Source organism: Catharus ustulatus, chromosome 4 (genome assembly GCF_009819885.2).
Source record: "Catharus ustulatus isolate bCatUst1 chromosome 4, bCatUst1.pri.v2, whole genome shotgun sequence".
Classification (NCBI taxonomy): Eukaryota; Metazoa; Chordata; class Aves; order Passeriformes; family Turdidae; genus Catharus; species Catharus ustulatus.
This window is the reverse complement of record NC_046224.1, coordinates 22,733,148-22,760,240: the sequence shown is the minus strand read 5'-3', so window position 1 is coordinate 22,760,240 and position 27,093 is coordinate 22,733,148. Positions and strand designations below refer to the sequence as shown.

The window sequence follows — 27,093 nt, the reverse complement described above, 5'->3', positions numbered from 1 at the left end:
CGGGGGAAGGTTTTGTGAGCGGTGTGGAGTTGCTCAGCCAATTCATACCAAGGCCATACAGTTTAATGTGTTATTTATTGACAAGGTGGGGGCTGGGGCAGTGGGGAAGGGAGGAGGCTGGTGAGGGAAAGGGGCTGCTCGGGCTTTGCTGGCAGTATGGGGGGGCGGTGCTTTGAGGCAGTTGCTCTTCCCGCACCTAGTCAGAGTAACCAGGTGCAGCTGCCTGGCCCCAGCAGGCTCTTTTCCCAGTCTGTCCAGCACTGGCCCCCGTCCCCTGAGCAGGGTACGGCTCTGCCAGTGTGTCCCCGGCTCAGCCTCTTCCGGTGTGGGCTGAGAACCCTTGAAACTCGTTGCCCGATGAGTCCCCAGTGCCTCCTGGATGGTGAAGCGCAGCTGGCAGTCGCCATCCCTGGGGTCAGGAAGGAAGGCGCGTCTCCCGCTCTGGCCAGCGTCGCAGTTTGTGTAAGTCCTGTGCTGCTCTCCTCCCGTGGGCTCCCCGCCTGAGGGGACAGCCCCAGTCCCCGAGGGCACTGGCCGTCAGACGGTGACCTCGGTCTTGCTGTTGGTGGCGAGGTGCCGGGGGTGCTGCCCGTACAGCGACGTGGAGGGGCCGAAGGCCTCGGGTGGCCCCTCAGAGCGCAGGGAGGCCAGGCCCGGCCGGCGGGGGCCGCGGTGGGGGGCCCCCTCCCAGCCCCCTGGGAAGGCCAGACCCCCTGGCACCTTGGGGCCCTTGGCCTTGGGCAGGGGGCAGCCCTCAGCCAGCCCCGGGGTCTCGGCTGGGAAGGTCAGTGTGCTGGCAGGGGGTGGCTCCAGCCCCCCGAACCGCCTGTAGAAGTCCTCGGTGGCGCTCTCTGTGGGGACAGGTGTGCGGTGTCACCCCTCCAGGGACAGCCCCTTCTGCTGGCACAGGAGGGACCGGGGAGGGTGCAGTGGTGGAGAAGGCTGGGACGGGGCTGTAGGAGGGATTCTGAGTGGTAATTGGCTGGGGGGAATATTGGCAATGAACTGGATGGGCAATGCTTTTGGGAGGTCCTGGGGAACCGACTGCTGGGCAGTGCAGTGTGTCCATGTGGATCCTGGACCCTGATGAGGTGGGCAGTGCTTCAGGTCTGTGTGGGATCCTGGGTGCTGATTGACTGGGAAGTGCGGTGAGTCCGTGGGGGACCCTGGGCCCTGACTGGCTGGGCAGCACAACTGGCAGGTGGAGTGGTGGAGGAGCTGCAGAGTTTCTGCTGTGAGCAGCCAGCCCAGGAGCATTGGGAAACTGGGGTGCTTGTCCTGCCTGTGCTGTTCTGTGATCCCCATGCCCCTCCCCACTTGGTTTTTGGGGTCAACAGCATGCATGTCCCTGGCCACCATCCCACCCCACATGGCAGTGGCACTCACCTCCAACCTTGAGGGTGGTGTAGGAAGTGTAGTCCGGGGCTGACAGGGCCAGGCTGCTGGCCAGCGGCAGGCGCTTGCCGTGGCTGTGGGGCCGCCCCACTGAGGGGGCAATGGCCACTGCGTTGTTCAAGGGTGGCTTTTCTGGAGGGGCAGAGATGGGTGGGGGCTCAGCCGTAATCTGTGCCCTCCCACACCGCCTTTATTCACTCAAGGGAACTTATTTTTCCCCACCACTCCAGCGCCTTACCTGAGCTGTTTCTGGGGGGCCCCCGGGCCAGCCCCTCACCCAGGGGGACCTGCACACCCCCCATGAGGCTGTCCATGTTCTCAGAGGGACTGTGGCCTGGCTGCTTCAGCAGATCTGTCAGTGTCCTGAAGAGGGGTTGAAGGGCTGTTAGAACAATATCCTGCTCCCCTGAGACCCCTAATGCATCCCAGCCCTGAACTCCACTCTTTGAAAGGCAGAGCTAGGCAGCCTGGGGCTAGGAAAGAGCCACTGGGAGCAGTGCACCCAGGTTACTAATCCAGCTGTTGCAGGAGGGGGAACAAGTCTAATTGGGATCTGGCTGGGGCTGAGCCCTCCCAGAGCAAGGGGCATCAATTGGTAAGAGAGGTGAGAGAGATGCGTGGCTTGGAGCAGGCTGCAATGGTATGGTGAACTGAGACAGAGGAAACTGATCTGATGGAAGCTGGAGCAACACCTCTGGAATGTTCCCCTGGAGCAAGAGTCTGGTGGAACAGGGAAGAGGAGGCAACACCTCCACTCTAGTCCGTTCAAAACAGAGAAAACCCCAAGGAAGGGATTAGAGAGACCCCTTGTCTCTTCGGCGAAGGAAATCAACTAGTGGCAGCTTCTGGCGCAGGCACTGTCTGTGCATAACACCCTCCTTGTAAGGAACAGCATTAAACATTAAACACCATTACATAAGATAGAGCCCTATTTTGTTTAACATTCATGGACAGAGATTCTGCAGTCCCACCACAGCATGCTGGCAGTGCCAGAGTGAGGCACAGCAGTGGTGCTGGAGCAGGGCATGCCAGCAATGCTGGAGCAAGGCACACCCGTGCTGGTGGTGCCAGAGGAGGGTACAACAGCAGTGGAAGAGGGAGCACGTTGGCAGTGCTGGAACAGGACCTAGCCACGTGCCACTGCAGCCTTTGGCAGCAAGTCCCATGACAGGATGGGATGCTCCTGCTGGCACAGAGCTTTGTGATGGTGTGATGAGAAGACACACCATTCCCCCTGCAGACACCATCCCTGCACGACTGCAAGAGTGCAGGGGTGTCCACTCAGGCCTTTTTTTGGCTCGCTAATCCCCAGCTCACTGTCAGCATGCTCGCACCTCGAAGGCTCTGGCTGGCTCACAGACACACACCGTGAGCTGACGGTTAGCAAGTGGTTGGACGATAAAACAGCAGATTAAACTCAACATACATAAATGCAAATTGGAGAGGAAACGGGGAGTAATCCTGACTTGGTAGATGTGTCAGCTCATGGCACCAAAGTGCTCAAAAACCTAGCAAATGTGATGCTTGGAATTTCCAGGAAAAGCAGTGAGAACAAAGGAGAAAGCAATGAGTTGTGCCTGGGGGATGCTTATGCATGTGGGGACCTGAGGGAGCCTTTTCTCTCCCTGTTTGGCATCAGTCAGCACCACAGGGCAGGAGCAAGAGCAAAGCTACAAGGAGGGGTCACTTGCCCTGTGGGATCATTCTTGGGAAGCTTTGTGTAGCAGTCCCTCTGGGATCACTTAATCTCCAGATGGGCCAAGAGAACCCTGATAGAGCTGAAGAAATTGAAATGAGTGAGGAACAAACCCTGGCAGCTGACCAGCTGGAAGGCAGCTTGGCAGAAAAGGGCCTGGGGATCCTGTTGGACACCAAGTTAACCATGAGCCAGCAGAGTGCCCTTGGGACAAAGGCGCTGAATGGTTTCCTGGTCTGCATCAGGCAAAGTGTTGCCAACAGGTCTGAGGAAGGTGATCTTTCCTCTCTGCTCAGCACTGGTTAAGGCCACATCTCTGGAGTAATGGCTCCAGCACAATACAGGAGAAGCATTGATGTACAGGAGAGAGTCCAGGGAAGGGCCACAAAGATGACACTGGAGTGTTTTTATATGAGGAGAGGCTGAGAGAGCTGAGACTGTTCAGCCAGGACAAGAGAAGGTTTTGGGGGTTCTTATCAATGTACATGAGTATCTGAAGGGAGAGTGCAACAAGGACAGCATCAAGCTGACAAGAGGTAACAGGTGCAAACAGAAACAGGAAATTGTTTAAACAGAAGAACCAACTTTTTTTCCCTGCAGGAGTAGTTAAATGCTTAACCAGGCTGCCTGGGGAGGCTGTGGCACCTCCATCCTGCAGCTATTTAAAGCCTGCACCTCCCCAGGAACCTTCCTGCAACAGACGGACCCAACCAGGGTTCCGGCCATGGATGCTGCAGTCGGAGAAACTCTGGGCGCAAGCCTGGGCGGGCAGTGGGCTGTGCCTATGCAGAGCAGGGGGAGGCAGGTCCTCCGAGGCCATGGGTGTGGGCTGTCAACTCGGGGAGCTGCTGCACTGTCAGCTCCCACCTTCCCTGGGGTGCACTGCTCACCAGCCCCTCCCCACTGGACGCTGCCTGCTCTTGCCTGTCCCTGGGGCCAGTGCTCAAACAGGCTTGTTTCAACAGGAAGTTCAATGCGATTTGACCTATTTTTTAAATTATTTTTTTCTTTTCCTCGGGTCTATTTATGAAGCTTGAGCAATCCTTTATCTATGACTTCTCTCCACATAAATCTGTCAATGCTCTTTCTCATAAACGTGCCCTCCATGCTGACGTCTCAGGGCATGTGGGCAATAATGATTAACAACACTGGCTCAAGCAGCAATTAATGAGCTATTTTGCTAAGGTGAGAAGCCTGCACGAGTCCCAGCACCAGCAACACTGGGATTCGCCCTGCTCTTGCACTATGAGTAGTGCCACTGGCCAGGGCTGCCAGTAGGGCTCTCAGGGACTGCACCCCTTCCCTGGCTCATCCCCAGCTGATACAGTGCAGGGAATGTGGACATGGAGAGTGATACTAAGGAGAAGCTGTTGTCTCACTGACCATCACCTTGGGGGTGTTGAGCCTCAGTCTGGTCCTGTGGCTGGGGGGCTTGAGGAAGGTCAAGTCACCTGGTGATCTACAGCACCGAGATGGATCTGGAGTGCAGATGGAGGAAGGGAACAGAGAATAGATGTAGCTTTAGATCTTCACTGCTCGTTTGCAAAACGTTCTGATGAATGGTACCACTGAGGCCTCCATCTACACTCTGGCTGTGGATGCAGAGTACATGAGGCCATGTGTGCAGGTGGCTCGCCACCCAGCTTGCCTGAGCGTCAACTGGGCGGGCACGCAGCCACCTGGGTGGCAAGCCTAATCATGCTTAAGGTTGCAACAAAGTTGCCCCAAAACAGCTTAGTGCAAGACCTGAGACCACGCACAGAGGCAGATACAGAACCAAGAACGCTGGAGGCCAAGAGAGCTTCACAGCAGAAGCCATGCATGAAGCACTCAGTGCTCCTGATCCATCCACAAGGGATGTGCCTGTGTGGGAGCAGGACGCTGACCTGGCACAGCAGCCCAGCCTAGGGCATGACTCACTTTTGGGAGTCCCAAACTCCATACTTGGCAAGCCCAGCAGGAGAGCAAGTCCTGGCAAGGGGGCAGGGAGCAATGGGAAGAGACAGGAGCACAGCCTCCAGAAGAGAGATGATGGACTAATGGGGTGAAGTGACATTGCCATGAGCTGGAGTGAACACTTGGTAGGGATACAGAAGGTGGCAGCCACTGGATGGGTGGAGTGATGAGCTTTGGAGCAGACGTGCAGCATTGCAGGAGGCACAGAGCACGCTGCAGCCACAGGTGAGCATCCGAGCAGGTCACACCACCTCTGCACCCGTGAGACCCTCATCTTCACATCCCCAGAGACATTTCCCACAGTTTACACCATGTCTGCTCAGGGCAGGGGCGCTCATCCGTGCAACCGAGTGGCACAGGCACTGTGGGACACCTGCCCGGTGGGGCTGGTACACTCAGGGCTGCCCAGGATGGCATAGGGTTATCAAGGTGTCTTTGCAAAATGGGAGTTGCAGTGGTGGGTATTGGAACTTGGGCAAAGTGGAAATGAGCATCCCCAAACATTATGCTCAGTCTAGAGACAGATCTCCATGTTTCCTTCCCTACTGGAGCTGGATCCTCTTTTGTCCCCCAGAGAGTCAGGGCAGCACGTGATAGCACACCACACTGCCTGCAAACACTTTGTCTACGTCTTCACCACTACCTGCTACCGTGGACATCAACTGCAGGCATGGCCCTGGACTTGAGCATTGCCAGAGAAACACCAGCATGGCTGGAGGCACAGTGGGGCCAAATTTGAGGACCCCAAATAGGATGGGAGATCCAGGGAGTGAAAAGCCAGAATTGAGCACTTATCTACTGCAGCTGCTCCTGACAGCTGTTTTGCCCCTCTCCAGAATCCTCCCTACTCTCTAGGAGACTGCTCCTTGCCCGGTTCTTCCCATAGGGTTGTTCACACCAGCTACAAATTTGCAATTCCCACCCAGGAGGTTTTCTGGGAAAGATCTGGGGCGCGTGCTTGCTCTCAGTGTGATGGGCACAGACAGATCCTGGAGGCCCCCAAGGACCCAACGTCCTCGGAGATCCGGGGACTGAAGAAAAACACAGGCAGGTGTTCCTGACTCAACGCGGGGTTTGGCCAGGCTAAGCGAGTGCCGGGGACAGATGCCAAGCATGAGCCGAGCAGGAAGGAGAGGGGATTGCAGGAGCTGCCATAAGGCCCTGCAGGAGGAAGGCGGATGAGGACGGGAGGACAAACCAGGTAGCTGCAGTCGCTTGAGCACCCACTTCCCTGGGTGGACCAGCAGCCAAATCCATGAGGAGACAAAGACATGTTGGAGATGGCCAAGGTGTGGGGGGGTCTCGGGACAAGCTGGACACAGACTCAGGTGTCTCCATCAGGGAGGAGCTAATGGACTTTTTGCACCTGGTCACTCTTCTTGGGTTTGGACCAGAACCAGAACCATGACAAACAACATCTGGAAGTGCAGAAGTGGTGCAAGAAACCTGCAAGCAGCAGCGGTGGGAGCTGTCCAGGGCACCATGAAGTGCTCCCCAGGAGTGGAAAAACCCTGGAGGGAGGGAGGAGTAGGAATGGAAATCAAGAGGATCGTGCAACAGGGAACTGGCCCGAGGCCATGATGCGGTGCCCAAGGAGCAAATGAGAAGCTCCTACCTGAGGCACCGGGAGGGAGGCGAGGTGGCACTGCCCATGCCTTGGGCCATGCGTGGGTACAGTGGCAAGGCAGGTAGAAATAGCCCTGCTGTCTCAGAGGCACCAAGGCAAAGCGTATTCCCCCAGCTACACAGGCACAGTGGAATGGAGGTGACAGTATCCCTTTTTGCATGCTGATGCCGTGTAGTCATCCTTTGGCACTGTCTCCATCAGCACAGCACCCAGGAAGTCATGTCAGCCTGGTGTCTTGCCTCGTTCCTGGGGCTCTGCGCCTGAACCACCACTCCTGCCCTGCCACAGCTTTCCAGTCACCATCCCTGTGGAACCAGACCTGCTCATAGCTTGCACGGAAGGACACAGGGCACAGAAGAGGGCAAGACTTCTCCTGATTTCTGCAGTGATGGAGGTGCCCTTCTGATTTTGTCCCTCAAAGGTGGATGAGAAAAACTCACCTTCTCCCGGTCTGTATGCTAGCGCCCAAAAGATCTGTGGCTTTATGGAGAGCAGGCACCTGTCTCTCCAAACTGAGTGCGAAAATTCAGGCTTGCATGAGTTTAGAGGGGAGGGGACACAAGGGGAAACACACAGCTCCAGCAGCGCAGAATTGAGGTTACCCACAGAAAACAGTCCCTGGTGAGTGGCAGCAGTCCCACCAGAATCTGATGGTGGGAGAAGGCAATACCCAGTGGCAGGGGATGAGGACAAGGGTCTGGGTGTCCCAGGGTCTGACCCCTCCCCGAATATCTCCTTCCCAGGAGGTGGGGGGGATGACCAAAAAAAGACGCGTTGGCAGGCGAGTGGAAGGGGAGTCAGGAGGCTGGCGGAGGCCGTATTGATCCTGTCAAGGTGCCAGCACTTCCTCAGGCAACGCAGGGGGAGGCGCGGGCACGGAGCAGCACACAGCTAGGTTCCCTGCCAAGGTGGGGGCACAGCATGGATCCCCCCAAAACTGCCTCTTGTGTCTCGGGTCCTGTGACCCTCCTCCATGATGCAGTATGACCTTCCTCCAACCAGGGGTGATCAGCCTCTGCTTTCTTGGGTGGGGGCAAGAAGTAGGATGGGTCTGGATGTGGGGCGCAGCACTTGGTAGCGCATAAGCCCCAAATGGGCAGGGGAAGAAGGTGCCTCAGGGGAAGGAGAGAGTGTGTTGGTGCTGGGGGTTGCAATCTGGGCAGATGCCTGATCCTCCCGATAAAATAATTTCCACCAGCCCTGCTCTTGCTTTTTTTAAAAGCTAAAATCCCTTAACAAAATGGCATGAAAATGGGTTTCTCCCCAGGCTTGATGTCCTCACTGGGAAGATGCAAAGTAGAGCCCCAAAATGGGGAAAGAAGCATGTATTGGCAGCAGGAGGGAGAGAAGATGCACCGACAGCCACAGCAGCAGCGCAGGAGTTGGGGGAGATGCAGGGGGTCTCCAGTGCCAAAGTGTGTCTGACACCTTGACCTTCCCCCCCACCAGCTGTGTCAGCCCCAGGAGTGGGCTGAAAAGCAGAGGTTGGAGCCACAGGGCATGGGCTCCAGGAAGAAGCTGCCCAACTTTCCGCTGGAGGGTGCGCTCCAGGGGGTATGCGAGTGTGGATGCCCCCTGCAAGGGCGTTGTCCTACGCTGGTGCACAGAGCAGACACCAGGCCACACCCCTGCACGCACACACACACACACACACACACACACGCATGTGCACACGTGTGCACACATGCACATGGAGTTGGCGCAGCAGCCACAGTGGAACTGTCATTGCCACCTCGTCTCCCCCAGCACTGCAAGCAAGGCTGTGATCAAGGGGACTGCAGTCCAGAGTCACCCCACTCACAGTCAGACCTGATCTCACCTTCCTGGGACATTGGGAACCACAGATTTGTTAGGTGGGGGGGGGAAAGCCACATCCTATAGCTCACATATCACCCACCCCACTGGCTGGTGGGTTGGCACTCCTGAGCCAGGGACATGCCTCTCAAGAGACAGAGCAGGTCATTTTGTGAGGAGATAGGTGTACAACCACCCCTTCTTGTGGAGGCTGTCCTGGCTGCCAGCCCTCCCTACCAGGTTAGTGGGCTGCAGCCAACCCACCCCCTGATGTCTCAACATGCTGGGATAGGGATTTTAGGGATCGCCTCGCCCTCTTGACAGTCCCAAGGTGAAGCCAGGGCTCAGTCTACACAACGGGCTAGGAACATGAGCTGCCACCCATGGGGAGAGGAAGCGGGGAAGCTGGGGGGACTGGACCCCTTTACCTGGAGACGGTCATTTCTGTCTGGGGACCCTGTGCCTTCTCCAGGCCCAGCTTGGTGAAGATGCCCACCAGCACCATGATGGCCACCACACCGCAGATGATGTAGACGATCATGTTGGTCTTGTCACGAGTGGGGTCCTCGGGGGTCTCGTCCACCCGGGCAGGCGGTTGGCCCGTGTTGACCCAGTTGGGGGTGTCGTAGTTAGAGCAGCCACTCTGGTCCAGCCGCCCGGGCTTGAATTGGCAGCAGAAGCGGTACCCGCAGGTCCCGCAGCAGTACTGGTAGATGCCGGCGTTGCAGTTGAATGGTGGGTCCCACTGCCCCATCACGTCGTAGTACCCGCGGCAGCGGTCCCCCCCCCTGTGGTGCCGCTCCGGTGGGCGCGGGAACCGTGGTCTCCGGCGGCGGTGCCTGGCTGCTGTTCCCGCTCTCCCCGGGACCCCCGGTGCTGGGCTCGCCGCTCCACACCCGGGCCGGCTCCAGCAGCACCAGGCAGCAAATACCCACAACGTAGCTCGGCTCCATTCGCCCGCGGCTCTGGGGGGCCATCCGGGCGAGGAGACGAGTTAGAGCCGCTCGCCCGGGACCGGCCGCATGGCCGCCGAAGAGCCCCGATGGAAGAGAAACGGGCTGGGGAGAAGGGGGGCGTAATCGAGGGAAGGCAAAAAAGGGTAGAAAAAAAGAAGTGGAGGAAAAAAAAAAAGTGCGAGGGGACGTACCCCCTCCCCGTTTCTCCCCAGATCGGTCGATGGGCAGAGATTCAGAGCAGGGGGCGAGGCGGGCGGCATGGGAGAGCCGCCGCCTCCCGCCGGCCGGGGAGGGGACGCGGCGGCGGGCGGCGGGAGCGGGCGGGCGGGTCGGGCGCTGGCGGCCGCCCCATCCCTGCGCCTCCCGGCACCGCGCTCCGCCGAGGAGACAGGCAGGAGAGAGAAGGGAGAAGCAGCAAAAGCCCTTCGCACCAGGGCGGGAGGAGCAGCAGCAGGAGGAGGAGGAGTGCGGGGGAGAGGGGGAGGGAGCCAGCGCGGCCAGGGAGGCGCGGGGGGCTCGGCTCCCCCGCCGCCTGACAGCCTCCCGAGGAAATCGGAGAAGGTCCTTCACCGAGTCCTCTGCCAGGCTCCCCGCCGCCACCGGGCGGCAGGACACCCGCCCTCCCCGTCGGGCAGCCGCCGCGGGCGGCCGGGCACGCGTGGCACCAGTCCCGCCTGCCCCCGAGCACCAGCAAACCCCGCCGCGGCACCCCCACTCGCCCGGACGGGAGCTGCGGGCCGCAGGCTGGCACTTGGTGGTACAGGAGGGGTGTATGCTGGTGGGACAGAGTCCCCGGGGTGGTGGCGTGCCCTTCTGCAGCCCCTCAGCGTGGGGACACTTAGGGAAGGGGGGAGAGCGGCAGTCCCAGTCCCTTGTGAACATCAGAGTATCCCCTAAGGGGAGCTGTTGACGGAAGGGCTCTAGGATGGGCAAAGTGGGGGGCTACTGGAGCACCAGTGCAAAGTCATCCTCCACAGAATCACAATGATTTTCAGTCAGCCACTGGCTGGCCCTGTGCTTGTACTTCGAAATTCAGACTGTCTGGGGAATGTGCACCCACTACTCTGGTCTCTGGCTGGAGCAACCCATAAAGGTGGTATTCATCCTCACTGCCGGCTCCTCTTCCCAGAACGGCATGATTTGCTTTTCCTGCTCAGAGGCCATTGCGGCAAGAGCAGGGTAGGGCAAACTGGGGCGCCATCGGGCCCCTTGCCCAGCACTAACACATTGTACAGCCTGTAGCAAGGATGGCTGGGGTGAGGGGCAATGACATACGGGAGCTGTGGCTGCAGCCTCATCACCTCCAGACAAACCTAAATCCTCTACTAGGGAAGGTCAGCAAATCTGGCATCACCACTGTGTTCTTGGGCATATATTCCCTCCATGCTTTGTGAGAGAGAGGGTGAATAATGCGTTGTCTTGTCCTGCCCTGTTGGTACTCTAACCTGAGGGATGTGGCTGCTCTCAGGCTGCATCTCAGGGGGCAAGCTGAGGGTCTCACATGGGATGAAACACTCCATCATCATCCTGCGTGTGCATCACGGCAATCTGATATTTCAGGCTGGAGCTTTGCACAAACAGCTTCCCACCCCATCGAGGGTGAAACACTTGTGTGTTTTGCTGCGGGATGGATTTAGGGGATAAAATATCCTTTCCCTATTCACAAATCCTGAGCTCTGCAGGCCCCCGGTCGCTTCCCATCTGGAGTCTGGCAAAAGTCAAAGACATTGAAAGCATGGATGAGGAGAGCAGCTGGAGTGGGGGACGTGTCCGATCGGCCCCCAGTGCCTCAGCCTGATAGAGATCCATTAGGTAAGGTAGCTTGTAGCCTCCAGAGCTTCCTGAAAGAGATAGAAATCTAGTGAGGCGGAAGAAAACTGCTCCTCTCCAAAAGCCACACTTTCCCTGCATCTGGGAGGGCTCTCTGATGAAAGGCTCCATCGTCTGGAAGTTGGAGACAGGGGGGTTGTTACCACTAATAGCCGAAAGCAGCATCGGCCTTGAGAGAAGCTGCGCAAGCAAAGTTTGCTGCTGCCCAGGTAACGCCAGCAATCGTTTCCCCGGCACCGGGTCATTGCTCCCGACGTGTGTGCGAGCAGAGTCGCCCCGGGGGCCCGGAGAGTTTAACAGACTGTTAACAGGCAGAGCGAAAAACTGGCCAAAATCGGGGAGTTTGCTGGAAAATGGTTGCCTGGCATGACCTGGGAGAAAGAGAACGGATTTAAGGCGGGGGGAGTGGGGAGGGTGTTTACTGAGTGTGAAGCAGCCGATTTAAAGGGTCTCTGGGAGCGAGAAGGAAGGAGGAAGAGCCGCTCGCAGGCGTTAGCTGCGTGCATCCACCCAGAAGGAAACCAAAACCAAGGGCACGGTGCGGAGGAGCACCCGCCCAGCACGTCCCCGGAGCGCAGGGCCGGCCGGGGCTGGCTCCGTGCAGTGCTGGCACCGGGGGCTGCAGCCCGCAGCCCCGCTGAGCCGTCAGCTCATCTTTGTCAAATAAACGACCCAGCCACTAGCTGCAGCCCCAAAGGGAGGGGGTTGTGAGAGGGAAATCCTGTAGCCCGGCACCTACACTCTCACATCATTGGGAAGCAGCGGCAGGACCCTCAGGAAAATTCAGGTCAGCAGGGACCTCCGGAGAAAAAGCAAAAAAACATGCTTGCAGCATCCGCGGGCACTTCTAGGGATGGGGATTTGGGAGAAGAGCTCAGTTAGACTTTGACCACTAGCCTTGGAGGATGTCACGGAAATATTCCCTGCAGTGACAATGCCACCCGGACTACAGAAGGGTGTCTCTGCGCCTGCAGAAATAGGATATACGGGCGGTTCAACACCGAGCGGGGAGGGATACGCCGAGCGCTGACACTGTAAACAGATTGTTTCTGGCAGGGCACGGTGATCTGGAGAAGATCTTCTCTGTCACAGCCAGAGAGCCCGACAGACCCAGATCCCCGCTGATCATGGGGGTGCAAGCCTAGCAGAGCTGCCAGGCTCTTGCCCGAGGAGCAGTAGGAGGCGGGAGCCATCACCATCATCAGTGTGAAGTAAAGCCCTGGGAGCCTCCCTGAATGTGGGAGGATTTGGGGTGCAGTCAGCTCCTGAGAAAAGCTATCAGTGGATGTTTGGAACCCCAAAGCTATCCAGCCAGCCCCCACCCCGGGGAATCAGAGACACTTTGCCCCCCAAAAAAGTGATTTTTACCGTGCAGGACTGAGCTGGACCCAGGGCCAAGGGGTGAATGAGGAAAAGGGTGCTGCTGTGGGGTGGATGCCCCATCTTGAAGGGCTGTGCTGTGATAGGAGGACTCCACCACCTCATGCTTGTGTGTTGAGGAGTGCTGCCAGACTGAATTTTGCTGTTTGCAAATCAGCAGCTAACACCCGACATCATCAGCTAGGAAGAGCTGAAGGCGAAGGAAGGCTGTCAGGAAGAGCTTCCAGCATGCGCTGCGACACTGTCCCCTGCCTGGAGGCAGAGGAGAGGCAGAGCTCCTGCCATCATCCCTGGGGGTACATGGAGCGTGTGCATCCTCCCACTACCCCCACCATTCCCCAGGATACACCAGAGAAACCTGCTTCCCTCTGAAACTTCAGTTACTGAAGCTGGTTCTGTTCCAGCCAGGTCTAGAACCGGGGAAGAGTCTCCCCTTGCCTTTGTCTCTGTGAGGGAATTTTCTTTGGCCATCAGCATCCTGATCAAAAGTTCTGAGTTTTCTCAGACCTATTGTCTAGGATTGGGATAAGGGACCCTTGGACTGTGACGAGTGCTGGGCTAATGCGAGATAAGATGCTACTTCCCTCCTCAAATTATCAGAGGCTCAATGGAGATCTTGGGTTACTGGTGTTGGAAAACTAAAGCAGGGGAAAGCTAAATGCACTGGGGGAGGCACAGAGATGAGGTGGCTGAGCCCAGAGCAGCCACCATCCCTCCTATTTCCAGCCCAGTGTGCACAAGGGTTTTATTCTCCTGCCTGTGCTTGATGCTCTGGCTGTAAAACGGCTGTAAAAGAACAACTGTGCCTCATAACGGCTTATAGAGAACACAGAAACATATGTGCTTTACCATTACCATCATAACTGCAAACATTCAAAAGTTGAGATTTGCAAGCTTCCAGCTTCCCAAAAGCAGCTGGATTTGAATCCAAATGACATCCAGAGGAATGAGGAGAAAATCAGCTCAAAGCAAGGGCTTATTTTTAATTTATGTCGCAGTATGGGTAAGCAGGATTTGGGCTGGAAGCCCGAGCTCCCTCAGCTGCCACTGTTACAGGGCAGCCGTGCCTCCAGATACAGCACAAAGGTCCATGAGCATCAACTGTGACCCCCAGGCTGTCTGCATAGGGACTTTGCATTTAGGATTAAGCTTGGAAATAGTGCTGGTAAATGCTCCCCCTTTGCAGGCACTTGGTACCCATCAGCTCGCTAGCCCAGGGGTTTTGCTGGCACACTCTGGAGGTTGTGTTGGGGATGGCTGCAGAGTCTTTGCAGCCCTCTTTACACACATCTGAGCTTCAAGACAGCAAGTGGGACGCTGGATCCAAAACTGTCCCTCTCACTGGTTCCTGCAGGCTTAGCAGGAGCGCTCCAGCCTCAAATCTCCTTCTACGTTGGGCTTGTGCAGCAGGTCCCGCTGCTGTTCTGGGTGGAGCCCGAGTCTTTACTCCTTTCCTCTTTAAAGCGAGTTTCTACCAGTTTTTCAAGTATTAAAAAGCCATATAAACACCTGGAAGCAGCAATGCACAGCCCAGCTTACTTGAAGTGCACTGGCATCTCTGGCTACGCTCCCTCTCTCCACCCCCTCCGCTCTCACCCCTGACCACCTCTCATGCAACGCGCTGATTCAAACCACAATCATTTAGGGCAAAATACAGCCAAAGAGAGAAAGAATGAGAGCAGCCATCACGGTGCGGGGCATCCTTAGGGCTCATCGTAACATCTGTGCGTGAAGGGGGGTCTGCTGCAGGGAGGATGGGAGGTAGCGGGGCCAGCCCCAGGCTGCTCTAGCCAGCTGTGGAGCAATAAAAACCAGACCGTGACAGCAAAAGGGACTCAGTGCTTCCTCTCCCGTGCTTGAGGACCTGAGATGGTGGTGGTGGCAGTGAGCTGTTGGGGTTTGCTGGGATGGGGGATTTAGGGCGAGCCGAGGCAGGGTCTGCAGGAGGAGGCCATATGGCCGGGAGCAGCGTGCTGCGTGCTGTCCCGGCGTCAGACCGGCAGCAGCGGCAGAGCCTCTCCTCGGGAAGGGCGGCCGTGCCAAGCACAGGCTCTGGCACAGGTGCCGGCCGGCTGCCAGGTACACTCAGGTGCTGCAGGCGGCTCGGAGCCCGCAGGGCAGCATGGCATGGCCAGCAGGGCAGGATGCCTCCGTGCAAGGCAGCTGTCCCTCCTTGTCCCCTGGAACCAGGAGACATATAGGGGCTCGTGACCCCCACACAGCACAGGTTGGGGTCAGGTGGATGTAACTGTGTGTATGGTTGTAGTGAGGTACGGAATTTGATGAAATCTTTGCAAGACCAACATTTTGACATGGAAACAGAGGACAACTGGTAGAACATTGTGAGCAGGAGTACATCCACCTCACCCTCTGACAGCTCTTCCCTGTGCTGGGGAGACAGGCTCTTCCAGCAGAGACTTGAAGGGGTTCAGCATACTCCTCCTCTCATGATAATCCTTTTCTAGCAAAGGCTGGCTCCACTGGGCCCCAGTCCACTGGGCTCCTGTCCTTTCTTGAGATGCTAAGGGGTGAAAAAAAATCAGGCATATGTCCTGAGAAAGAGGAGCTTCAGGCAGATACCGAGGAAGGCTTGTGAACAGAATGGGACAGGAAAGATCCTTAATTAAAAACAGGGAAGGGCAGGGAAGGCCCAGAGAATCAGTTTCGCTTTTCCAGTGGAAGATAATAAGGGTGAGAAGTCAAAGAAAATACAGAGGTGTATATGTGCAATGCCCATGCACGACCTCTGCAGAGAGCAGTGTGCTGCTTTGGGACCATCACTTTCCTCCACCTGCCCTTCCTCAGACACTGGTATGTGCCAAGCTGCCTCTTCCCCTCTATAGCAGCAAACTGCAGGCTCTCTGTGCCCTTTGCTTCCCAAGAGTGTCCCAGGATGGATGTACTTGTCCTTTGATGTCTCTTTTCACTGGATTACAGAGGAAGGAGAGGGTTTGCTATCAGAGGGCTGGCTGTGAGCAGAGCTCCCTTGCCCACCAGGAGCCTGTGGGCTTTCGAGCCAGCTTCATTTTGGCATGATCCGCCTTTGCGAGTGAGACCTGCTGAAGATGGCCCAATCCTATTAGTGGCAGGGATTTGCTTCAGGTCTCCTACCATTACCCTGATGACATTTTGTTGTGCAATAAGCCTCTGTCTTTTGGGAGACTAAAAATCAAGCGTGGCGCTTTCCCACATAGGAACTGTCCCTGTGCCATGCCGGCAGCAGCCTCGCTGCAGCAATCAGGAGTCACCTTGGTGCTCCTACCAGATATGTCATTTTCCTTCTGCCTCCCAAATCCCAGCCCAAGGACAGGACAGATGCCACCAGCAGCAGGGCTTTAGGTGAAACAAGTCCTGTGTTTTCCACACAGGAGGAACAAATTAGTGAATAGCTTTGAGACTAATACAAGGACAGCTTTGGTGTGTGCACCCACCCAAGGGGAACAAGGGACCAGGGCATGCTGAAAACTCCTATGACCAGGGATGCAGGAAGATCTGGGCATAACTTGGGGAAAAGAAGGGAAAAGGAAAAAGGCAAAATATTGTCTCACAACAAATAATTTCTGAAGGTCTGTGTGAGGTTTGCAAAATGCTGAGTCTGGATGAGGGGCTCAGTAACTACCTGCAACTCTGCAAAGGACAGGGTAAGAGGGATAATATACAGTGGGGGAATAAGAATAAATTAAGCAGAACAGGAGAAAAACTGAAAATCCAGATAAAGAGACGTGTGTCTATAGACAGGTGTCAGACTGGAGCAAGAGAAGCACCATTAAAAACATGCCAAGAGCAGCAGAAAGGGATCAGGGTGGGGGATGTGACAGGTCTGCTCTCATTTCTGCAGCTGTCTGTGTGGCAGCAGGGTGCAGGTGGAGGGGGCTGTGAAAAATACTGTGAGTTGGCTGATACTGTGGGCAGGGAAGGTGTGTGACCAAGTGAGGAGAGCTGTGTTTAAGCCTCCCAGGTACTAATCTTCACTCATCACTCCTCTTGGAGGACCAGTTCACAGTCTCACAGTTCTTGCACATGCAGATGTCCCTGATGTCCTCTAAATGGGGCTTTCACTGCTGGACATTCTTGTCACAAGAGCCCTTGGACACACTGTGTGGTTGCCTTCTGGTGCTGCTCTTGGCCTCATCCTTTGCTTTCTGCCCCTTGTGCTCTGTTTCAGGATGTACCATCAGCCTTTTGCAGGCAGAGAATGATAATGGTCCTGCCCTGGCTGAAGATGGGTTGTGGCTGCTGGAGCAAGAGGGTAAATGCAGGGATATGGTTGCCCCGATAATTTTTAAAGCTTGCCAGTATTTGTAACAACCAGTGGAGGTAATTGCAAATATGAGGAGAAAAATAAACTCTTGGCATCCTCTGGCAGCGGGTTTCTCCTCTACCAGTGGCAGCATGGAGAGTCCAGCAGGCTTGGGCCACATCTGAATTAGGTGCAAAAACTCCCATCCACCATCTTTTTTAAGGATGGAGCAGCTGGCAGGCATGGGGTAGATGGCCCTGGAACTGCTGGAAAAGGGAAGCCATGTGCTGAGCTGGGTACTGGGAGAAGAGCTTGGCCAGGGAGCCCCTTTCCTAGGGTCCTGCCTGGGGCATGGACAGAGGGAACCACACCCTGGGCAGAAACCAAGCTGGCTCAGGAAACTGCTTCCCAGCCTGCCCTAGATTCCACGTTAGCACAGATGTGTCACTGAGCACAGTGTGGCCAGAAGCATCTCCTGATTTCTGCTCTCTTGGCATCTAGGAGACTGAGACCAGACCCTGGGCCTTTGATTTTGGGAGGCATGAAGGATGCAGAGTGATAAAGATTTGGAAACATGTGAGCCCTCTTGCTTCAGTTTGTCCCTCTTGAGTGAAGGCTGGAGCCCCTGTTTCATGGGGAAACTGACAGCTCAAGGCTGCTCTAGGTAAAGTACTTCCAACAGTTCAGGAGAAGAAAAACCCAGACACTTGTACCATCCCGCAGTGTGAAAGTAGTACATGCTTCAGAGATACCAAATGGCTCTTTGGAGGGGCAGGGATGTTTTAGTGTTGATTTCACATTTAGATGTTTAGCTCACATTTCCAGATTGTCCTTCTGCTCTGAATAGGAGCTTGCTGGCTGCATGGTGACAGTGGCCACCACCAGCCTGCCCTCATCAGACAGCAGGACCAGTGAGAGAAGGGGTGGCCAGGTTGGTGGTGGCAGGGAAATGTCATGCCTTGCTGAGCAACAGAATTGCTAAGACAAAAAAAGCTCAGTCTTGAAAATTAGCAACACCTGAGTGGCCCTTCTGCCGTCTTCCACATCATCGCCAGAGACATTTCCCTGTTGCACCAGTTTTACCTCAGGGGATGGATGCCACTGCAAGCCATGCTGCCCTCACTGCCACTCTGATGCCACTTTCCCCTCCCTGACTTGCCAGGCAGGCTCTGTGGCTTTAGAAATCAAAGGGGCTGGAGCTCCAAAGGCCCTGCCAGGTTCCCCACCCACAAAATGCCTGTGGGGCTCTGCCTTCATCAGCAAGGTGTGGGTTTCTAGTCATCCTTCTCACAGAGAAAAGACTTGAAAAGGTAAAACGAGTGTAGCCTAGAGGCTCAGGAGCCAGAGATGAAATAAGAAAAGTTCCCAAACTTCACTTTTTTTTTTTCCTTTCTGTTCTGTTTTACAATCTTTATGCCAGTTTTTGGCTCTCTGTGGGCCTGGCTCCTGCCCTGAGGTGCCTGAGGGTAACACTGTGTTAGGGCCCCCTGAGAGATCTGCTGGTGTTCTGGGAGGGCTTTGCAGTCTCCTCCTGCAGCAAAGATGCTTTCCCCTTGGAGTCGGAGGGGTGGGTGCCAGCAGCACTCCCCTTGCATGTGATGGGGGTCCCAGGCAGGCTGCCAGCCCCTCACTGTCCATGTGGCTCACACCAGGGTGTGCAATCCCTTCTGCACAGTGTGCCTGGAGCTGTGGCTCCTCTCTGGGACATCTCCCGATGAGCAGGTCCCCCTCCCTTCGCCTCTTGCCCAGGGCAGCCAAGCCGCGTGGCTCTGTGCAAGCGCAGCAGGAGGACAGATCTGAGGAGACAGGAGGAAAACGAACTCCCTTAAATGTGATGGAGGCAACTGCCTGGTTCTGTCAGCCATTGCTGCTTCTGCCCCCCTCCTCCCCGCACTCAGCTTGTCTCCTGCTGTTTTTCTCTCTCTCTGTGGGTATAAGATGTCACAAGGATTAGGCCCAAATCTCCCTGGGTGCTGTACTCACCCCATGTTCATCTTTTGAGGTCACCTTGGAGTTGAGCGCTGCCAGGAGTTGGCCACAAGGGCGACTGCAGTGGAAATTTCATCCTTGAAACGCTGGGTGGGAGCAGATGTGAAGCTCTGTTGTCACCCTTCAGGAACAAACAATTTAAAATGGTTTAAATGGTAATCAGCTAGCACTGCTGTTGGAAGAGGGATCACTGCTCACAGAATCAGCTGGGCTGCACCAGCGCAGTGGGGCCAGAGCCAGGGGAGTGCTTAGGCAGAGCCCTGGTTCTAAACCGTACAAGTTTTGCTACAGTTCCCAGGATGGTCACCAAATGCGAGTTTGTGAACCATGGTGCTGGCACAACAATCACAAGGTGCACAGATGTGTGAGGCAGTGAGCACTGGGAATCATGGCAGTGACTGGACTGTCCAGGCAGATCACCATGGTTTTGTGGTCATTGCTGTCAAATGATGTCATCGTGTATTACATCTGCTCCATGACCTTGCTGGCAGCAGATGCAAACCTTATGGACTCTCCTAGTGAACCTTATCTCCTTCCCAAAACGGCTCAGAGGGGCCATACCTGCCCCCAATGCCCCAAAGCCATCCTTGCCACCCTGTACCCATGCATCTGGGGCATGTGAGAGTAATGTAGTTTTCCTACTGCCCCTTTCCCCTGCACATCCATCCACCCCAATGCACTGCCTCTGTCACCACCAGGGCAGCCACCTTACTCTCCACTGTCCCGGGGGACAGCCCTTGTTGTCCTGGCACACACAGCTCTGCAGTGGGGCTGCCTCACCACTGACCTTTAATGAGGAATTAATTGCAGCTGTCACTGCCTGGGCCAGGGAGTTCTCTCCTGGGTGTCCTGTAGCACTTGGGCAGGATGGAGTGCAAGAGGAGGAAGAGTCAGTGCTGCCAGTAAATGTGCTCCAAGACAGACAGCGAGGGAGCAAGGGCTGCTGCATCTTTATTCCCTGTTGACCCATTTAAAGCAAGCACCGGTGACTAAGGGAGCTGGCAGGAGGATAAAAATACCTCCTACATGTTCACTAGGAGGCCAGGGACAGAAATAGGGGTGCCATCACCTCTGGTGAGTGGTTGGGGTCATGCAGTGTTTTGCAATCTCAGAAGTGGAGTCTCCAGTGTCTCTCAAGGTAAACACAACCACAGTGGGGTCTCCTGTGCTCAGAGCTTCCTGTCACACACCATCCCAAGAGTCAGCTCCCTTGCAACCTCCCTTTCTTTCCTTGGGGCTGAAGCAATCAGAAAAAACCGAACAAATGAGATAAAAAGCAAAAAGCCAAAACCAACCAAACAAACAAAAACGTAAAAGCAGAGGTTCTCCCTTACTTCCAGCAAAAGGAGGAAGACATCACACAAGATCTTCCCTGCAGACCTCAGCCATGCAGGTCACTGCACTGCTGCCAGAATATCTGTGTCACCGCACTGCTCACCCTGTTGGGGTCTCATGCCCGTGGAGCTATGTCCCACAGCAGCCAGAGAGGACAGATCCTGGAGTCCTCCTCACCTCCCTGGCATGAGCTGCTCCAGACACTGCATTGGCACCTCATGGGAAAACACACATGATTTTCTAGGTTGGCAGTAGGGATCCAGTGCTGCCTTCCTGGCCCCTCATATTGGTACACCTGGGAGCTTTTTCACTTGGAGTGGTCTCGGTATATAGTCTTTTTGCTAGCAAGATGCTGGAGACCAGCAACCACACCTGGTACTTGGTATTTTATTTGGTCTTCTCCAGGTCACACAGCTGCCTGATGCTTTAGTAAACCTTAAAAGACATCTTTTGCAGGCAGAAAAATGTTGAATGAACCTGGTTTATTAGCAAATTAAAATGTCTTAAACCAAGTAAGTGGGCTACAGCAGATACCCCATCAACTTGACTGCATTTAACAGTTCAGCAAGGAAGAAGAGCCCATGCAGGAGAGTACTGTGTCCAGGCTCACTGAGGGCACCAGGTCTCCCCACATGGGATAGTACAGAGGGGTGTCACAGGGAGGTATCAGCCACCTTCCCTATCTGGTGGGCACAAAGTCCACTGGCCAGGCATGGACACAAGGGCTGGTATGGGCCAGGCGTGGTTACTGACACCTGTAGGTTCAGACTTGTGGGTTTTGCCAATAATTTGTTCATAAAAAGATGGGGGCTTGGGGTGAGTTACAGCAAGGAGCTGGCAAGCTCTGGGTCTCTTCCTCTTCACTCATCCCAAATTCCATGTCAGGGATGGAGAAGGCTTGCAAAGCAGCAAGCAAACAAGTCTTTCTTGCCTATGACTTTCATGGACAGATATATCCCCAAAATCTGGGTGAGCATTAGCAGGAGACTGGATGTTGGGGCAGAGGTTTATGGGCACCAGCCAATTGCACAGCATGCTGAGTGGGCAGCACCAGAACCCAAACACTGCTGTCCCTGGAGGACTTGCTTGCTGAATATATCCACCCAGATATATAAGTAGACTCTGTAGGGCAATGCCTTAATGCTAGTGAGGGTGTAAATTGGTCCCCTGTAGAGTTAGAGTCATTGGGAAAAGCAGTATATGCTGAAATAGGCAGTCTTGCTTACTAAATCTGTAATTCCAGCTCTGGCTATATTTTCATCTTTCTAATAATATGTGCAAATATAGTAAGGATGAATCACAGGCTGCAGGCTTCAGGGTTTTTTTCCCATCCTTTCTGTGCAAATCCATCATGTGGGTGAGAGGGGCTGATGGAGAAAAGGAGCTCAGACCCAGGGGAGATCCTGTCCCAACCAAGCCTAAATCCATCCCCTTGCACCTCTGTGCTGTCAATCCCAGCCAGGAGCAAGCGGTCCCTCCCACTCTGATTGTCTCCACCATTTTATCCCTGCAGTGTGTAATATTCCAGCCCAGGAACATTTATTTCCCAGGACACTCCTGAATCATTCCCGAATCGGTGGACCTGTCCCATCCTTGTCTGCATCCCAGGACTTGAACATCCCCACATCTGGATTTGCCTGCCGGGAATTTCTTGCTTTGTTGCAAGGACCTTTTGCAAATGTTAATGCTTTCCTTGCGCTGGAGAGCTCTTCGGTTGATCTGCCAGAACACATTTCACACGCTTCTCCTAAAATTATGCCCTTTGCTTTTCCCGGCGTTCAAGCTGAAGCAGAGCCCTGTGTGCCAGCGGCATGCAGGGAGAGCAGCGAGTCGGCCGTGCCGGGCTGCGGGGGCAGCGGAGCGAGGGGTTAAGCGCTGCCCAAGTGAGCGTTCGCTGCATGCTGGCTCCTGGGCAGAGCGGGGGACAGCAGGGGTCCGCATGGACCCACCCTGTTGCTTGGGCTTCGTGAGTGGAAGCTGGATCACAGAATCCCTTGAAGCAAGACGCTTCAACACTGCCCCTGTGACAGCGCACATAAACCTGAGTTCAAAGCACGCCGCAATTTAGGCATGAGCATTTTAGCTGCGGAAGGCTCTGGATTTGGGCTGAAAACAAGGGATGAGCTAAAGATAAACTCCTCTTAACACCTCCAAGGCTCCACAGTTCTCTCTCCTGGAGGCTACCCATGCTGGGCTGTACACACTCTCTGCACAACATTTAGCCATCTCCTGCATTGCTACTGCTGTTCTCTGAGCCAGCAGCAGGAAAACTGGATGTGCCCCAGCAGGTCCCTGTAGCTGAGGTAGCAGAGGGGATTGGCAGCAGGTGGAGAGGTCAAGGAGATCTCTCCTGAGCATGGAGTCAGTGCTCGATTGGCTGCAGTGGACACTCACTGGCACAGGGAGGTGGTGTTTAGGGGGGCTCTTTCACTGCTGCTCCTGTGGCCATTTGGCATGAGAGCTGGAATGGGGCTCAGGTGGGCAGGGAGTGCTGGGGCAGAGGGTTCAGCACTCTGGCATAATCTGCCCATGCAGATGGACATCCCTTTACACCCTCAGCATGCTCCCAATCCCCTCTTATCTTCTTCATCCCTGTGTCATTGTATTCCTCTGTGTGCTCTGCACTCCTCACCTCCAACCACATTCCTCACCTTCTACCACATCCCCCACATGGCTTTGCATCCCTCAAATGCTCCTGCATTCTTTCATCCCCTGCATCCCACCACAGTTTCTGTAACTTCCCACATCCCCTGCATCACCTCGTTCCGCCACCCCAGAATATATGAGGCTTACGGGGAGCTTGCAATTACTTTAAACTGTAAATGAGGACATTTAGTGTTTACCATCCACCAGCAGGGTTCCTCCCAAACACCCCTGTTGGGAAATGCCATGAGAGGATCCAGATTCTGTCCTGCCCCTGGCTCTCCCCAGTCAATGCCGGCTGTAAAGAGTTAATCATGACTATCGTCTCTGTGGTTGGAGCTGCTTAAATGCCTCTTAAATGACTCACTGGGGAATTTTTATTATATTTTTTAATAACTCATGGTGTCACTACAGGGCATGAAGTTTGCTTCGCTGAGTTTGTTTTCCTGTTCCCTTGCAGAGATAAATAATTGAGGAACTGAAGAGCAAACCCAGAGAAACCCAGAGAGACCACTCCTGGGAATTCACTAGGAAATGTGTCACCCAGAAGAATTTATGGATTTAATTTTGATATTAGTGGTGAGGGACAGGAAGAAAGACAAAAGGGAATTTGTCAGGAGTGTATTAAGGGGGTAGGAGAGGCTGGGGCTGTGGCTCTGAAAGGGGCTTGGGAGGAAGTTAACAGGTCTCTCCCTCCCTCTCATCCCATTCCACTTCTCCATTTCTTTCTGACTGTCCATGACAGGATTGTCCGGTGCCAAAAATGCTCCCTCTTATTTGGAGAAGGAAGTGTTTTTATCAGCTGACACTGCAAATAAGGTAGGACCACCCTCAAGGGAGGGCAGTGGTGGCCACGAGGGGCCAGCAAGGGTGACCAGCTGCAGCCATCTCTCCTGTGCTCATTCTTCTTTAGAGAAGGAGAATGGATCCCTTCTGTGAGGGTTGAGGTCCTTGTCACAGAATTACCAAATCAATTATCTTGGAAAAGCCTTCTGAGATCATGGAGTCAAATCTGTGACTGAACACCACCTTGTCAACTAGACCATGGCACTGAGTACCATGTCCAGCCTTTCCTTAAACACCTCCAGGGATGGTGACTCCACCACCTCCCTGGGCAGCCCATCCCAATGTCCACTCACCTTTTTTTCTAAAGAAATTCCTTCTAATGTCTGACCTAAACCTCCTCTGGTGAAGCTTAAGATTGGGTCTTGTTCTGTTGCTGGTTGCCTGGGAGAAGAGCCCAACCCTCACCTGGCTACAGCCTCCTTTCAGGTATTTGTAGAGAGTGATCAGGTCATCCCTGAGCATCCTCCTCTCCAGGCTAAACAACCCCAGCTCACTCAGCTGCTCCTCACAGGACTTGTACTCCAACCCTTCTCCAGCTTCATTGCCCTTCTCTGGACACGCTCCAGCATCTCAGTATCCTTTCTAAATTAAGGGGCCCAGAACTGACACAGGACTCAAGCCGAGCTGTGGCCTAACCAGTGCCAAGTACAGGGGAAGATCACTTCCCTAGTCATGCTGGCCACATATTCCTGATACAGGCCAGAATGCCATTGGCCTTCTTGGCCACCTGGACACACTGCTGGCTCATATTCAACCAGCTGTCAATCAGTACCCTCAGGTCCCTTTCTGCCTGGCCACTGTCCAGCCACTCCGTCCCCAGTCTGTAGTGCTGCAGGGGGTTGTTGTGGCCAAAGTTCAGGACCCAGCACTTGATGTTGTTAAACCTCATATTGTTGGATTCAGCATCTCTATCCAGTCTGTCCATCTATCCAGTCTGTCCAGGTCTGTCTGAAGAGTCCTCCTACCCTCCAGCAGATCAACACTCCCCTCCAACTTGGTATAATTTGCAAATTTGCTAGTGGGAAACTATGCGGCATCACTGGAAATGCTACTGGAGAAGGCAAACCTTTTAGTTAAGTAAAACAGTGTTATTTTTTTTTTAATTATGCAAAAACTTTGCAGTGCTTTAAATCACCAGCTTTAAAATTATCCTCACTTCACAAAGAATTAACAGCCTTACCAAATATTATTATTGTCACAGAATAAGAATGGCAATTATTTTTGGCGGAGGAGGAAGATGATCTTTTGTGTGTCACCCCCACTGTAAACCCCTATTTAAATTGCCATCCTGAGCTCAGTCTTGGCCACAGTTTTTGGCAGCAGGTGCCTTCATCCTGGAGTTTTGCCACTCCACAAAATGCTGGCGCTTCTCAAATCAGGAAGCAACATCTGGGTAGCAGGACCCAGTTAGACTGCAACCCCCGTAGGGAAGGAAATGAGAAAGACATCTGCATCATTGAAACCTCACAGGACAGCAGAGTGTGTGTTGTGGGGGCAAGATGGAGGAATCTCCTGAGAAATCCCACCTGCTCTTCCCTGCCTGCAGCCCTCCTCCCAACACGCCTTCCGTGGCTGTCACCCAAACCCCCACACTTGCCCATTGATCCAGGCTCAGAATAGCTCCTGTCAGCAGCCAAGGGAGCGGTGGCCAGCTGACACTGGAGACAGCAGATGAAGGACGTGGGGCTCCATATCCATAGCACCCCACTGCTGGCAACCTCCTCCCTCTGCACCCTGTGGCTGCACCCTCAGCTCTCATCACAGCCCCATGCTCAGAAGAAGAGGGAAAAAAGAAGAAATAACATAAGGCAGGAGAGGGAGGGGAGGATGCAGTGCAGCTTGGAGCAGGGCAGGTTGTGCCATGTGCTCTAGCTCTGGCACCAGCCACCTTGCTGCTCAGATGTCCCTTTTGGGAGGGTCCAAAATTGGACCCTTACTTTTGGGGATCTTCCACATCCCGTGAATTTGGGAATTTGGGAATGCCAGCTTCCCAGCAGGAGGAGAGCCATGCATTCCTTGGAGGTGTCCCTGAGAGTGAGGGGGGTCAGTCCCTGCTCACAGTGGCGCCTTGAAAGGAGTGCAGAGGCTCTCCCTGCACAATCTGCCTGTCACCACTGATCACTTCAGGTGTCACATGAGGTTTGTGTCACTAGGCAAGGTTCTACTCGCCTAGCTAGCTGTGACCAGGATGAAGAATGGGTTTAAAATGACCCCACTTGCTGTGGGAGATGGGGAAGTTACCCCCAAAGCTCAGGGGATGTGCAGGTTTACCCTATGTCTGCGGTGGGCCTTTTCTTGGAGCATCCCCTGAATGTCGCCAGGCTGATGTCATAGTGCAGGGCTGAGTGTCCTCCCTACTTTGCATCCCCAGGATGCTCTGGGGCACAAAAGCCAGGGCATCCTGAGAACATTTGGGACAGCTGCTAAGGGGCAAGTAGGGGGTTTCCCTGACACCCCAGTATAATCTCTGTGCCCAGGTGCACCTGCAGTCTGGCAGGTAGCTCTGAAGGCAGGAGACATCACCCCAGGGCTAGAGTGGAAGGGGCTGTGGGAAAGGGTTTGGAGGGGGTTTTCTGCAGGTGGGGTTTCTCCAAGCAGGTAAAGCTGAGTGCATTGCAGTTCCTATCCAACTGCTCTGGTTGCTGAGGTCCAGTTTTGGGTGCTCCCTGGAGAACCCAGTTTGGTGTCTTCACTCCAGAGTGATGGGGAGAATATGGGGCTGTCCCTTGGCCAGCTCTTTCTGCCAAAAGAGCTTCTGTCTGCTCACCACAGTCACTCAGGTGGTTTTGGGCCGTTCCCTCACTTTATACCCCTGGGAAGCTGCTCACTGATCACAGCCAACAAAGCGGGAGCTGTGGGGGTGGCCCCAGGGGAGAGCATCAGCCCACAAAGGCAGTGAGGAAACCCCCTCCGTGCCAGCTACCCAGGCAGGCTCTGTGCCCCCTCCCACAGCTCCCTCGGCACTCTAAAACACTGGAGATTCTGTGGGGTGTGTGTGTGTGCAGATACTGTGTTTGAAAATGACCAGTGCAACATCTCAGCCTCTCCCTGATGTGCCTGGACCAAAGTGATCCTGACACTAAGCAAAGGAAAAGGAGGCTGATCCAAGCTGAGTAGAAATTTTTTTTTCAATCTTTCTTTAAGTGCGAACACCATCTGTCTCCCCCAACTCCGTCAGCGCTTCCAGTCCCCAGGCAGCTTCGTTCTTCCTAATTACTGTCATTAGGCACTGGGTAGCAATTAGGGAGGGATGCTGATGAGCAGCATCAGGAAGGCTGTGGTCCCCTGACAGCATTGCACAGGGAGCCGGCCAGCCCCTTCTCTCCAGCCCTGGCCTTTTCTACCCAGGGAACTTGGTGGGTAGCACAGTATTTTCCTTTTTGGCAGAGGCTGACAGGGAGGGGAT

At 54.8% G+C, this 27,093-nt stretch overlaps 1 protein-coding gene across 1 annotated transcript; it reads right to left on the bottom strand.

Annotated features, from left to right (window-relative positions):
• Window positions 1-56: 56 nt before the first annotated feature.
• Window positions 57-9,706, bottom strand: SHISA8 (shisa family member 8). Its single transcript, XM_033059048.1, is given in 5 exon segments — window positions 57-851; window positions 1,387-1,527; window positions 1,634-1,758; window positions 8,897-9,255; window positions 9,257-9,706. Coding segments are annotated over 5 exon segments (1,128 nt in total). The 5' UTR covers window positions 9,446-9,706; the 3' UTR covers window positions 57-537.
• Between the last annotated feature and the right edge of the window lie 17,387 nt (window positions 9,707-27,093).